At 48.0% G+C, this 13,238-nt stretch overlaps 1 protein-coding gene across 4 annotated transcripts in view; it reads right to left on the bottom strand.

Moving 5' to 3' along the window:
- Window positions 1–13,238, bottom strand: part of LIMK2 (LIM domain kinase 2) — a 59,886-nt gene that overhangs the window by 19,084 nt on the left and 27,564 nt on the right. The window contains exon 1 of one of the 4 annotated variants that reach the window (XM_072803289.1): window positions 7,710–12,152. The exons of 2 other annotated variants lie outside the window; for them this stretch is intronic. In XM_072803289.1, coding sequence (XP_072659390.1) covers window positions 7,710–7,762 — 53 coding nt within the window. In that variant the 5' untranslated portion in view covers window positions 7,763–12,152. Of the gene's footprint in view, window positions 1–7,709; window positions 12,153–13,238 lie in introns of those variants that run through there. One more of the 4 variants, XM_072803290.1, reaches the window with a different exon arrangement.

The raw sequence follows: 13,238 nt of genomic DNA, 5'->3' as shown, positions 1-13,238 counted from the left end.
TTGTCAAGACTTTGTACCACCTACCTGGCCACATCCTTTCTCCTGAGAGGCAGGATGGAGTGGCCTTAGTGTGAATTCTGACCCTGCCAAGTTATGACATCTTGGGGAAGTTAACCTCACTTCTCTGACCCAGTTTTCTGATCTGTAAAATGGACTACTGTGAAAATGAAGCAGTATCAAACTATATGTATGTTTATGTAAAGGCTAAGTACACTAGGAACTCAGTGTTAACTGCTTTTAAAGATGATGCTAATGCTAGCTGCTCACATTATTTGCCACTTCCTCCACTAGCTGGATAGCTCTGGACAACTTTTCTCAGTCGCTTTTCCTCCTTGACAAAATGTGACTAATAGCATCCTGCTACAAAGAGCACTGTGAAGACTAAGTGAGCTAATGTATGAAGAAAGCCTTTTGCAAATTGTGAAGAACAAAGCAAGGTATTATTATAGTAGCTTGGTAGGCACTGCAGATATGAGATAGACATGCAAGTTTCCCTACTCCACTTTCCAAAAGCTTATAATGAATTGGGGAAGAGAAAGTCTAAACAAAACTTAACTATGAAAGGTGAGAGATCACAATGGGTGCTACTACTTCTGGGCACTGCAGGAGGTAGAGGAGGGAGACAGGAAGGAGTTGAAGCAGCTACAGAAAGCAATTGAGCTAGGGAGGTCTAGAGAAGCAGGACCCTGAGGATCTCTATGGAGTATCCAGTTCCCCCCTGGCTGTTCAACACTGATAGGTTCTGCCATCAGCCATTGTTATCCTATAGCATTTCTTCTTGTTCTTTGGATGATGAACTTCAGGGACTTAAGAGCTGAGTATGGCATGAAGAGTATGGACACGAAGTACCTAGAATGGTGCAAGAATTATGAATTATAGGAGATGGTGGGGAAGACCCTATTCTGGGCATGCAGCTCAAATTCCTCTCAACATAAAAGGCATAATGGATGAGCTCTGAATTGGGAAGAAAGAGGTCTGGTTCAAATTCTTGGGAGCTACATGCCCTCGGACAAGGCCCTTTCTCTCTCTGGGTATAGTTTCCATCTGTAAAATGAAGGAATTAGACCATACCCCAGATCCCCCTAATTCTGTGCATATCTGGGTCTTTCCCTAAATGATCCAAGGTTCAAATCTCAGAATCACCACTTACCACAACTGATCTTGGGCTGGCTGCTTCACTTCTCATTTGTGAAATGGAGACATCACTACCTACTTTCAGGGTAACAGTGAGGACATTAAATCCACTTCTGAATAAGTGTGAGGAGCTTAGCAAAGGGCCAGCACTAGAAGTGAGGGGCTTCCTTCTTGCCTCCTAGCTTCTGATTTGAAGCTCCCAGGTACCCGTCTTTCTCCACTAGATTGTGAGCTCCTTGAGGACAGGAGCAGTGTCCCATTTACTGTTGGTAGATTCAGCACCTAACAAAGGGCACAGGAGAGTAAGCCCTTTGCAGATGTTTCCAAACTAAAAATGGTGGGAGTGGCAAGAACCAGCAGTCCAGGTGGGACTGCGAACATTCTGTGGCTCAGTCACCAGGTCTTGCTCCTCTCCTGTCTGCAGTGGAGAAGAGCTTATGCATGTGTATTTGCACCCAAATGCAGGCCTGGGCCCTGTTACACCCTCTCAATGGTATGTGTGCTGCAGGGCACAGGAGTACCAGAACACGTCCTCCTTTCTACTGCCAATATCCTGCTTTTGTTTGTTGCAAGTAGCCCTGGCCAGGCCTAGGAGAGTGGGGAGACAAACGAGTGCAGACATGCAGGAGAGCCACACCAGGCTTCTGGGAAGAACACCTGCCTGGAGAACGACATTACCAGTGCACACATCTGTGTCAAGGAATGCCTTTGAAGGGTATGGCAAGCTACAGAGTCAAAGTCAGCTGTTACAGGTGTCTGAAGAAACAGCTGATCGGAGGGCTGGTTATGGGTCTCTAAGCTGTTTTGTCACAGAACACAATTGGTTCTCACTGGAGTGGGAGACTTAAGAGACTGAGTTTAGATATTAAGAAGTTACTGCTACCTGTTACTTGAATGCCAACCATATTCTAGGTGCTGTATGAGGTGCCTTACTTACATGATCTCTAATCTTGATCACATCCTGCAAGATGACAGGATTATCCCTGTTCTATAGACCAGAGACAGAAAAGCAGAGTTAAGTCACTTTTGTAAAGTCACCCAACACATACATGATGGAGCTGGAGTTATAACGTGTGTGTACTTGGCCATTTTCACTAGACCACATCACCTGAGTAATGCAGCACATCCACTAAGCTGGTCCTCAGGATTTGCATCTGTGAAAATAAGGAGGCTGGAGCCCAAAGAGCTCAAGTCCCTTTGAGCTTCATAAGGTTTCTCCTTAGATCCAAGTACTGAATGTTAAATGGCACAATGATTCTCTTCCTTCCTTTAGCCCACAGCCTTGTGTTCCCTAGCAGTCTCTGCCTTTTTGAGAATCCAAAACACACTCTGGAAATTTAAGGTGCTACCCCCAAAAATCCCCCCTCAGATTCTTGGAGGCCACAGCAACAATATGTTTCTCCCAAAGCCAAGGCTTTTTTCCAGCTTTGTTTCTTAAGGTTTCAAGTGAAAGTCAAAATCTACCCTAGCTGCAGGCTGCCCAAGAGCATCCAGCTTAGAAGTAGTGGAGTTGGTGGCAGAGCCCTAAACCGAGGTCTGAGGCATCAGTTACCAACCTCTCCCAAGCAACCAGAGTGAACAAAGCTAAAACCCTCCAGCCAGAAGAGATCATGGAGAGCCCACATGCACTAAGAACAATATCCAAAATTCCTTTCTCAAAGCACTATAGAGGGCCAGGGTAGCCACAAAGTGAACTGAACCTTGATGGTTATTTCAGTGGGTAGCTCAGATCCAAACTAAGGACTTAAAAAAAAAATTATTTATTTTTAGAGAGATATAGTAAGAGAGCAAGTACGCAAGCAGAGGGGAGGCAGAGGAGGGACAGAAGGAGAAGGAGAGAGAAAATCTGAAGCAGATTCCCCACTGAGCATGGAGCCTGATCTGGAGCTCGATCCCAGGACCTTGAGATCATGACCTGAGCTGAAATCAGTAGTCAGATATTTAACTGACTGAGCCACCCAGACACCCCTAACAATTCCATTTTTAAGTAATCTCTATACCCAATGTGAGGCTTGAACCCACAACCCGAAGATCAAGAGTCACATGCTCCATAGATCAATCTAGCCAGGGACCCAAAACTTAGGACTTTTGAGTCAGCAAGGAACACACAGGTTAAAAAAAAAAAAAAAAAAAAAGATAATCAGGTTGAAATTCTTACAAATATCTCAAGACCTGGGTCCACATTCCTTCCTTGCTTGCCATTTACTATCTATGTCACCTCAAGCCAGTTATTTCATGACTCTGGGCCTTAGTCTACACATCTGTACGTTGGTGATGATAAAATCTCATGAGTTTATGAGAATTACTTACAAATATCTAGAATGATCCCAGGCTCACAGCAGGTGCCCAGTAAATGTTCATTTCCTTCCCTCCCTTTTTAAATTTGAGAACACCAAGGGCAAAAGCAGACAGGTTCCTTTTCCTCCCATGCCTAAGCAATATAGATCTGTATCTTGGCCCAGAACCAAACAGATTTCTGTGAGTAGAGAAGGTCCTAAAATGAATTATTTATCTAATCAATTAGAAACCAATTGATTGTGACGCCTGGGTTGCTCAGTGGTTGGGCATCTGCCTTTGGCTCAGGGCGTGATCCTGGGTCAGGGGATCCAGGGGATCGAGTCCTACATTGGGCTCCCTGCGAGGAGCCTGCTCCTCCCTCTATGTCTCTGCCTCTCTATATAGGTCTCTCATAAATAAGACCTAAAAAAAAAAAAAAAAAAAAAAAGAGAAACCAATTGATTATTATCAATTCCTATCAATTGGGAAATAGTTACTGTGTATCTAGGATGTGCAAGACCAAACAGGCAAGGTGCTATGCTGGGAGAAGCCAAGTGAGACAAGACATGGGCCCGCCCTCACTCACATGCAAATTCTTCAGACTAAATGTTTACAGGTAAGTTTTCAACCTTAGGTAGTTGAAGTAGTCACTATTACAATGGATTTTCAAAGGTTAAAGAATAAGCCCTCCCATGTCCTGGTAAAGGCCTGGTTGGATGTTCATATTTAGTCTCTGGAATGAGCAGAAAGACTGTTGGGGAGAAGCTGCTTCCAGCCCCTTGCCTCTAAGCTCTGACTGGGCTAAAAAAAGGGGACATGGGCAGGTCTTTCTGCCACAGCCTGAGGGTACTGTGACCAGGCATGCCAACTCCTCTCTAGGAACAGAAGGGTGGATATAACAGGGGTCTAGAGATGCTGGCCCACCAGAGCCCAGTCTCCTGCCACTGAATTTTCATTATTATTCCTTTTTCCTGCAGACCCTGTAGATTGAAACAGGCTGTCAATAAGACTGTAATTATTATGGACTATGCTGTTACCCTGCTAAAGAAAAATTAACCTAACACATTATAAGCCTCTGATCAGCAAGAAAGCAAGAAGTGTTACCAAAGTGTGTTGATTCAGTTCCAACCAAAAGCCAAGAAACCTGTATATTCAAGTAATTTGTGCCATCATACAAAAGTTAAGGGATTAGGAAAAAATAGAGAAGAGCTTGTGTGTCTCTGAGGAGCCACAGGAGTTGCGAAGTTATAGGAATTACTCACCTGATCTGAGTCCTTCACTTTTCAGGTAAGAGAGTCCTAAAGGAACTAAGGCAGCTGCCAAATGTTACTGCTAAGCTGGGCAGAGTTAAGAATAATTTTTCCCTTAAATGTGGGTTGCTTTAGAATAAAAAGATGCACTTGTTTTCTTCAAGAGGCAATGTGTAAATCAAACCCATTAAATCTATGTTGGCGGGATCCCTGGGTGGCGCAGCGGTTTGGCGCCTGCCTTTGGCCCAGGGCGTGATCCTGGAGACCCGGGATCGAATCCCACATCAGGCTCCCGGTGCATGGAGCCTGCTTCTCCCTCTGCCTGTGTCTCTGCGCCTCTCTCTTTCTCTCTGTGACTATCATAAATTAAAAAAAAAAAAAAATTCTATGTTGGACAATAAGGGAAATTCTATAGAAGAAAAATTCTTTAAAGATGTCAGACAAAAGTCACTCCTTAATTTACCTCTTCTGTAAATTCCAATTTGAGGCGTTTTCTTACTCGGGAGCACACCTATAATTGTGCCCCCCCCACTTGTGGCATTGGCGGAGAACTGTGCACTCTGTTGAGCGCAGTCTGTCAGGCAGGCAGGGGGTGTACAGGGTACAGAAATTACATTCTTCATTCCCCGCTCCCTCTACCCTCCCTTGTGCATTGTCACGCCTGATCATGTCCCCGTGGAATTTGGTTGCGTCACTTTCCTGCAACCACAGCCCTAGAACTCCTGTGGACTTTGTACTCCCCCAGACACTTGGGGTCAAGGACTTAATTTGTTTCACAGAATCTGGCAAGAGTTGTGTTCAGAAGCCCAGAAAGTCCAACTCCTATGCTCTGCAGTGGAGGAAACTGAAGCCCAGGGAGGGGACTGGCACCTGGTCAGAGAGGAGCCCTTGAGGGATGCCCTGTAATAAGGGAGGGAGCTGATGGTGGGAGCAGTATTCTGACCAGTGACTGTGGTGTTTGGTTAGACTGATACCTGGGAGAGCAGAAGGCCTGGGTGGTCCCTCCTGTGGGGTACAGAGCCCTGCACGCTGGCCATCTCTCCAAAAGTGGCTCCAGGAATGCGGCCTCTCATTTGGGGGAGGTGAGGGGGCTAAAATGAGTCAGTACCCCCGACTCCAGCTGGGCAAACAAGAACTAGGGTAGAGAGGGAAGTCAGGCTCCCCAGAGGCACGGAGACAGAGCAGGACAAAGAATAGGCAAACCTGGGGGGGGCACTGGTGGCATGACCCTCAAAAAGTCCAGGTTGAGGGGTACCTGGGTGGCTCAGTGATCTGGTAGTTCTGGGATCAAGCCCCACATCGGGCTCCCCATGGGAAGCCTGCTTCTCTGCCTATGTTTCTGCCTGTGTCTCTCATGAATAAATAAAATCTTAAAGAAAAAAAAAAAAAAAGGCCAGGTTCAGAGTTCATTATCTGCTCTAGCTCCTGAGTTATATCCTGTCCCCAGAGATTAAGAGGGGCACAGCATTCCCTGCTCCTAAGGGAACAACCCCTCCCCCAAGCTGCCTTTCCAGGATTAAGAGTAAGGGGGATTAATGAGGCCCTGGTCTAAACTAGTGGCTACTTCAAATACTAGATTCCACATGGCAAAATCTGCTCTTAAACTCAAGATCAATTCACACTGGCTCTTCAGAAAAGAAGCTCTGCCATCCCTTCAATGTGCTAGGCAAACTATGGGGGCCCTTTTATTGGACTCTCTCTGCTGGGAGAAGAAAGCAGAGACTGCCCTTGGAGGAGGTGTGAGCAGAGGAAGGTGCAGCCTCCTGAAGAATGAAAACAAACGCAGGAAGATGGGAAAGGCTGACCAGAGACCTCCTATGTTAATTCTGTTGAAAGTGGTTGCTTCCTTAAAATGGGGATACATACTGCCCGCAGGCTTTGAGAGAATCAAAGGGTAAAGTGCCCAGCAGGATGCCTGGAAGAGTCAGCACTGAGGACTAGTTCTCTTCTCCCTCCCCCAAATCCAAAGGCTTCCCACCACTCTACCAGGGTCCAGTAATTCCGTGAAACCACATGGTGTTCTGCTTTTCTGCTCAGAGCATGGCCACCTGACTAGTATCCTGGCAGCGAGGTCTGGGCATGAAGCTGGGTTGGGGAAGCCAAAAGGGAGAGGTCGACCAGGACCACTGGTAAGGGGGAGGCAGCCCTTGGAACAACAGGCTGCTCCCAAAGAATGAAAACAAGCCCCACCCTGGTCAGGAATGGCTCCATTCAGGAGGGACCCTGAGGGCCAGAAACCCCCTGGGGAGTTTCTGTTGGAGGTAGGGTGGGGCGGAGTGCAAAGAAAGGCAGGTCAGAAGTAGAAAGTTTCCACATCTCCCTCTGAGAAACCCCACAGAAAAAGGCCAGCAGAGGTCTCAGGCCTGGAGATCCGGACTGTGGGGGGCGGGGGCCGAGGGGGGCCGGTAGTGGTGGCCAGAAGCTCAGAACAGTCTAAAGCCAACTGCCCCACTCTCGGAAGCCCTGGCCAGGCCTTTCCCTAGCAACTGTACTCACCTGGGAGCTCAGAACCCCTTAATGCCAGAGGCAAATGTGCCTGCCCTTAATAGAAAAAACATTTATAGAGCACCTACTGTGTACCAGGTTGCCCACACCCAAGCCTTGCCAGCTTCTTCCATGCTGTTTGACAAAACCTGTCCATCCTGCTTGTTGGGACAAATTCCTGGCAGACAGCACGGCCTGCAGGTAAGACACGTGAAAGCTGGAAGAAAGCACCCTATTTGTGCTCTTCCCCCGGAAGCAGTAACACCAAGAACAGGCAGGGTCACTGGCATCTTTTGGAGGCTCTTTCAGGTATGCCTGGGAAGGAAGGAGAGCCGGAGTTCCCCTGGAACCTCCGTCTGGGCATATCCCTCACCTCACCATTCCTAGAACATGGTGGGAGGCTTCACCAGGCCTATTCTGCTTGGGAAGAGCTTCTGCCTGACAGAAAACGGTGGTCAAGGGACACGTGAAATCTGAGAAGCAGGTTCAGGGAGGCCTCTGCCCTCCCCTCAGGACCAGGGGCCATTAAAGGAGATGGAGAGGGGGACTCAGAGCCCAACTCACCGAAAGGGGTCTCTGGAGGTGAAGTAAGCCGGGATGGACAAGTAACTCCCCATCTTCTTCCCACACCAGATAAACAAGCTCAGCTGCAAACCCGTCTGGGAGTGCCTCAGGCTGGCTGCAGACGGCCACCATGACAGGCCCACGGCTCTCGGCACCTCTGGCTGTGGGCGGGCTGCCCAGGGCTCACCTCTCCCTCCGGAGAAGCCAGAGGGACGTGAGAACTCCGGGCCACTTGCCCCCCGGCAGATTCCTGCAGGGGGTCATGGCTGGGATGGCTCCTCCCCAGTTCTCGGAAGCTCCGGTGGATCCTCAGGACTCCGAGAGAACCACCTCTCTGCAGAGGCTACACACACACACAGGGATTCCTGGGCTGGGGCCGGTGACTAGCTAAGAAAGAAGCGCTGCTGTCAAGTTAGCCTTCTTCTTCAGTCCCTCCCCTGATGAGGGAGGGAGGGAGGAAGAGGAGGGGCTCCTCGCGGAACCGAGGTGTGTGGTTGGAGCAGCTATTAGGAAATAGACCTTGCAGGCAAGGGGTGGAGCTGGGCTGGAGGGAGGCTGCAGGCTAGCGCCGCAGACAATAACCAGGACTGGCTGAGCGTCCATCCCTGAGCTCCGGGAAGGGCAGGGCAGAGAAAGAGAGAGAGCACATTTACCCCCAAGTGTCCCCAGCCTGAGGAGCTGCCCAAAGCATAGTTAATTCTGCTCGGAGGTGAAGGAAAGCACGGGATACCAACTCCAGGCCAAACCACGCCCCCCTGAAGGCGGTGGGGGGGGATGTCTCTTGGGCAGGGGAGGCAGGTCTAGAGACCCAGGTCCAGAGAACTGCCCTCTAGATGCTTTGAGCTGGCATCTACTGGGTCCTGGCACTAGGGTCCCCATTCATCCTTTCCCTCTGCCTGGCCTGGGGACAGCCCCCAGAACTAGCCGACGGGGGCTGCCACTCCATTTCTGGGCAGAGCTGTGCTGAGCAGGAGGAAACGAGGCCTAGAGGGTTAAGTGACACCTGAAGTTTCCCCATGTAACAAGCATTGTATAAGCACTCTCTTATTGCTCCAAGATGGGAATTATCTCCATAAACAAGGAAAGCAAGGTTCAGAGAGATTAGCTAACTAACCCAAGGCCAAAATACTAGTCAGTGGCAGGCCTGGGATTTAAATGTAGGCCCATGTGAGCCCAGAGCTCATTCTCTTTTAGGGGAAATATCTCCCTCAAAGCCTTTCTGCAAGTTGGAGACAGCACAAACCGGAGTCCAGGTCATCTATCACCTCTCTTTCATTGCCAGAACACCATCCATTGGCCTCAGGGGGCAGTGGTGCTTCTTCTGCTGTGGTCATGGCAACCAGGCTGAAAAATGGGGCATAATGGAGGACAAAGCTGGGAGTGCCTGTGCGGATGATGGGCCTAAGTATCTGGAGGGGCGGCCTGGCTGAAAAGCACCAGCTGAGGGGATGACCAAACCAGAGTCCACCATTAGGAAAGCCCCTTATCCCTCTGGCTGCAGGACTGTGAGGGGAGAAGCAAGGTTGCTGGATTGGGACACATCCAGACCCCTCTGTTGGACTTGAGCAGCTCTCTCCCACCAAGCACACATTCTTCTCTACTGAAGTCACCCTGTCACTGTGAAAGGAAAGTCTATGGCAAAGGTGGTGGCTGGGTTACAAGGGAACATTTTCCTATTCCTCTACTGATTGGGCACACAGGTAACAATGAATGTGATAAGAGAGATTGTGTTTGCACCCTGTTATAAGCTACCATTTATTAAACACTTTGTATGTTCCAGGCTCTGTGTTAACTGCTCTCCATCTGTTAATTATCTGACTTAAATTGCCAATATATGGGGTAGATGTTATCCCCATTTAACAGATAAGGAAACTGAGGTTTGGAAGGGTTTCGTCAATAACCTGAAGACAAACAGCTGGTAAGCAGTACAGCTGGGTTTCAAACCTAGTCAGTGTGATTGTAGATCAGGGGTTTCCATAAAGGGCCAAAGAACAAATATTTTAAGCTTTGCAGGCCTACACAAATATAGACTCTGTCACTGCAGTGCCAAAGTGGCCATATATGAAATGTAAACAAATCGATGTGGCTATTTTCCAATAAGCCTTTATTTATAGACAATGAAATTTGAATTTCATGTAACTTTCATGTGCAATGAAATATTCTTTTGCTTCCCCAACCCCAATCATTAAAAAATGTAAAAATCACAGGCCATACAAAAACAGGCAATGGAATATAGTTTGTCAACTGTTCTGCAGCCAAGGAACTCAACCACTCTGTCTACTGCCCTAATAGTGAAGACCAGCTTTTGGCACAATTGCAGAACTCAGCCACATCTATCTACTGGCACACAGATACCACACTCCAGCCCCAGAGGCAGCCAGCAGGGAGTAAGCACTGGACGGGCACTCACCCTGCACCAAGCACTGCTCATAGCACTCACACATACGAATGAATTTAACCCACACTAGTCAGTAGTGCTATGCTCTCTCCCTTTTCACAGAGGGAGGAATTGAAGTACAGAGTTTAAATTGCTTGTATGAGGTTACTCAGCTGTATAAGTGAGAGGTGAAGTCAGGATTCGAACCCAGGCTTTTTATACTGAGCTCCACCATCACTATGCTAGAGTTTGGTCTGGGCCTGGAGCCAGAATGTCTGGGTCTGAATGCGACAATGCACTGTGTGTAAGCCCTTGGCACAGAGTCTGGAACACATTAAGAGTTGATAAATGTTAGCTGCTAATATCATTAAGACTATTGTTACTACCACTATGAGCTAGCTATGTGGCCTTCAGCAAGTCACTGCCTCTGTCTGGGCCTTGGTTAAGTCTCTAAATAGCTTCCGGCTTCAACATTTGTCAACCCTATAAGGGTGCAGAGGGCTCCCTGTTTTCCTTGCATCTCAAGTTGAGTTTAAACCTCTTGAGCCAGCTCTGAGGTGATTGAGATCCCAACCTGAGGGCCACACAGGAGCCACAGAAGAGGTCAGGAAGGTTGGAAAAGGGAAACAACACACAGGATACTAAATGGCTCATCCAGCTGGAGAGCTGGGAGCTCTCTTTCTCCCAGCAATAGAGCCAACTGTTTCTCACCAAAAATCTATTATGTTCTCTTGTAATTCGATCAGGCAAGAAGGGGGCCCCAAATTAAGTCTGGAACTAGCAAATTATCTTCTAATTGCACCCTCTGATTTTCATCTGATGAACAGAGTGCAGATGGAAGAAAATGAAAGCCACAAAGAGACTGGGGCCAGGGAGCCCATGAGCATAACTCCTCTTGACATTTCACACAGCTCTGCTGTTCCAGCGGCGGCGGGCGCAGTGAGTCGGTGTCTAGGAATGTGAGCAGGAGGCTGCAGGCGTTCTCTATTCCCCCTCACTCAGCTTACAAAGGACTCAGTAGGTGGGTGGGTGTGTGGGGAACTAGTATGAGGGCTTCTCAAAGCCATGAAAACGGCCTCCTCCTTAAAGAGGGGAGCAGCCTCTCTGCATGTCGTGAGCGGAAGCCCCTCCTAGGTGGAATCCATCTGACCTCCATAAATCCAGCCTTCAGGAGGAACCACTGAAGGACTGATCACCAGATGTGATAAGCTGCTGGCTGCTCAGACCCAAGCGTGTGGTTCCTCAAGGACAACTTCAAAGGGACTAAACCACCCAGAACTGGGAGGTGAAAGGTCACATTGGAGACTATACATCCCCCTCGTGTCCTTGGATACTGGCCCTGGACGGAAAGCTGCTCTTCTAGGTCCCTAGGGCAGCAGGCAGAGGATTCAGCAGTTATGGATGCCAGAGGCAACTGCAAGGATCCTTGGATTGGCAGTTACGGACAGGATAAAATGGCAGGAGAGGTACTAATCTCCTGCACATTTCACAAGTTGAAAACCTGATGAGGAGCCAAGCAAGCTGATTCTGAAGAATCAGCTGAGATGCAAGAGGTTGAAGGCAATAGCCTTCCAGGCTGGCAGCCCCAAGTGAGCACTCCAGTGAGTAGTCTATGAATCACCAGGACCTCTCCTCAGAAAGCAGCTCTGGTCAGAAAAATCTGAAGTCCAAGGAACTGTGTTCATGTGGGGCCCTCTATTGGCCAGGAGGACTCCAACCAAGAAAGGGAGCTCCCGGGGACTCCATAGTTTCTGAGCTTTGAAAGGTGAGCATTGCCACCTTCCTCTACTGACCATTTGTCCAGCCTCTGCTCCTCCTCTCTTTCAACATGACTGTAGCAGTCATCTTTCTAAAACAGGAGTCCTGGAAATTCCACCGATAGAAATTTTGCCCAGATGGGGTGCCTGGGTGGCTCAGTCTGTTAAGCGTCTGCCTTCAGCTCAAGTCTTGATCCAGGATCTTGGGATCCAGCCCCACAGCAGGCTCCCTTTTCCCTCTCTCTCTGCTGCTCCTCCTGTTTGTACTCTTTCTCTCAAATAAGTAAATAAAATCTTAAAAAAAAAAAAAAAAAGAAAAATTGCCCTGAGAAATATTCCTATAAATGAGCTTGGACATGGATCTAGTACTTTTTAATACTAAAAGATTAGGAACAGTCATGTATCCAATAATGAGTGGGCTAAATACAATTACACATGCTACTACAGAATATTATGCAGCTGTTAAAAATAATGAGGTAGGGCAGTCCCGGTGGCACAGTGGTTTAGCACCGCCTGCAGCCCGAGGTGTGATCCTGGAGATCCGGGATCGAGTCCCATGTCGGGCTCCTTGCTTGGAGCCTGCTTCTCCCTCTGCCTGTGTCTCTGCTTCTCTCTCTGTGTGTGTCTCTCATGAATAAATAAATAAAATCTTAAAAAAAAATAATGAGGTAGACTCCAGGTACTGAAACAGAAGTTGTCCTGAGTGAGATGTAACATAAAAAAATCCAAGTATCAGACACAGTGTATACTATAATCCCACTGTTTAAAAACTCTAGGTGCATAATCCTTAGAGATCATCTGGAAGACTCCACTGCTTGGTTGTTTCACCTTTCAAGTAGTGAGACATCTAGAGGCAGGGATAAAAATAGCATTCATTTTCTACCTTTTTTTTTTTTTTTTTTTTTTTTTAGATTTTTTATTTATTTACTCATGAGCGACAGAGAGAGAGAGAGGGGCAGTGACACTGGCAGAGACAGAAGCAGGCTCCATGCAGGGAGCCTGACGTGGGACTCGATCCTGGGTTTCCAAGATCACACCTTGGGCTGCAGGCGGCGCTAAACCCCTGTACCACAGGGGCTGCCCATTTTGATACTGTTTCCATTTTTTTTTTTTTTACACTTATGTGTGCTTTTTATTTTTATATTCATGAGAGACAAGAGAGACAGAGGTAGAGACATAGGCAGAGGGAGAAGCAGACTCCCTGTGGGGAGCCTGATGTGGTACTCGATGCCGGGATCCTGGGATCCTGACCTGAGCCAAAGGCAGATGTTCAACTACTGAGCCACCCAGATGGCCCAATAAATAAAATCTTAAATAAAAAAAAAAGGAGCCCCAAGTCCCACTTCCTCACATTTTCCCCCTAGTACCCCTGTCCAAAGGCAAAGCCTACCTGGT

Source organism: Canis lupus, chromosome 27 (assembly GCF_048164855.1).
Source record: "Canis lupus baileyi chromosome 27, mCanLup2.hap1, whole genome shotgun sequence".
In the NCBI taxonomy this organism is placed as follows: Eukaryota; Metazoa; Chordata; class Mammalia; order Carnivora; family Canidae; genus Canis; species Canis lupus.
The sequence above is the reverse complement of the archived record's forward strand: the minus strand, read 5'-3'. Positions and strand labels throughout refer to the sequence as shown.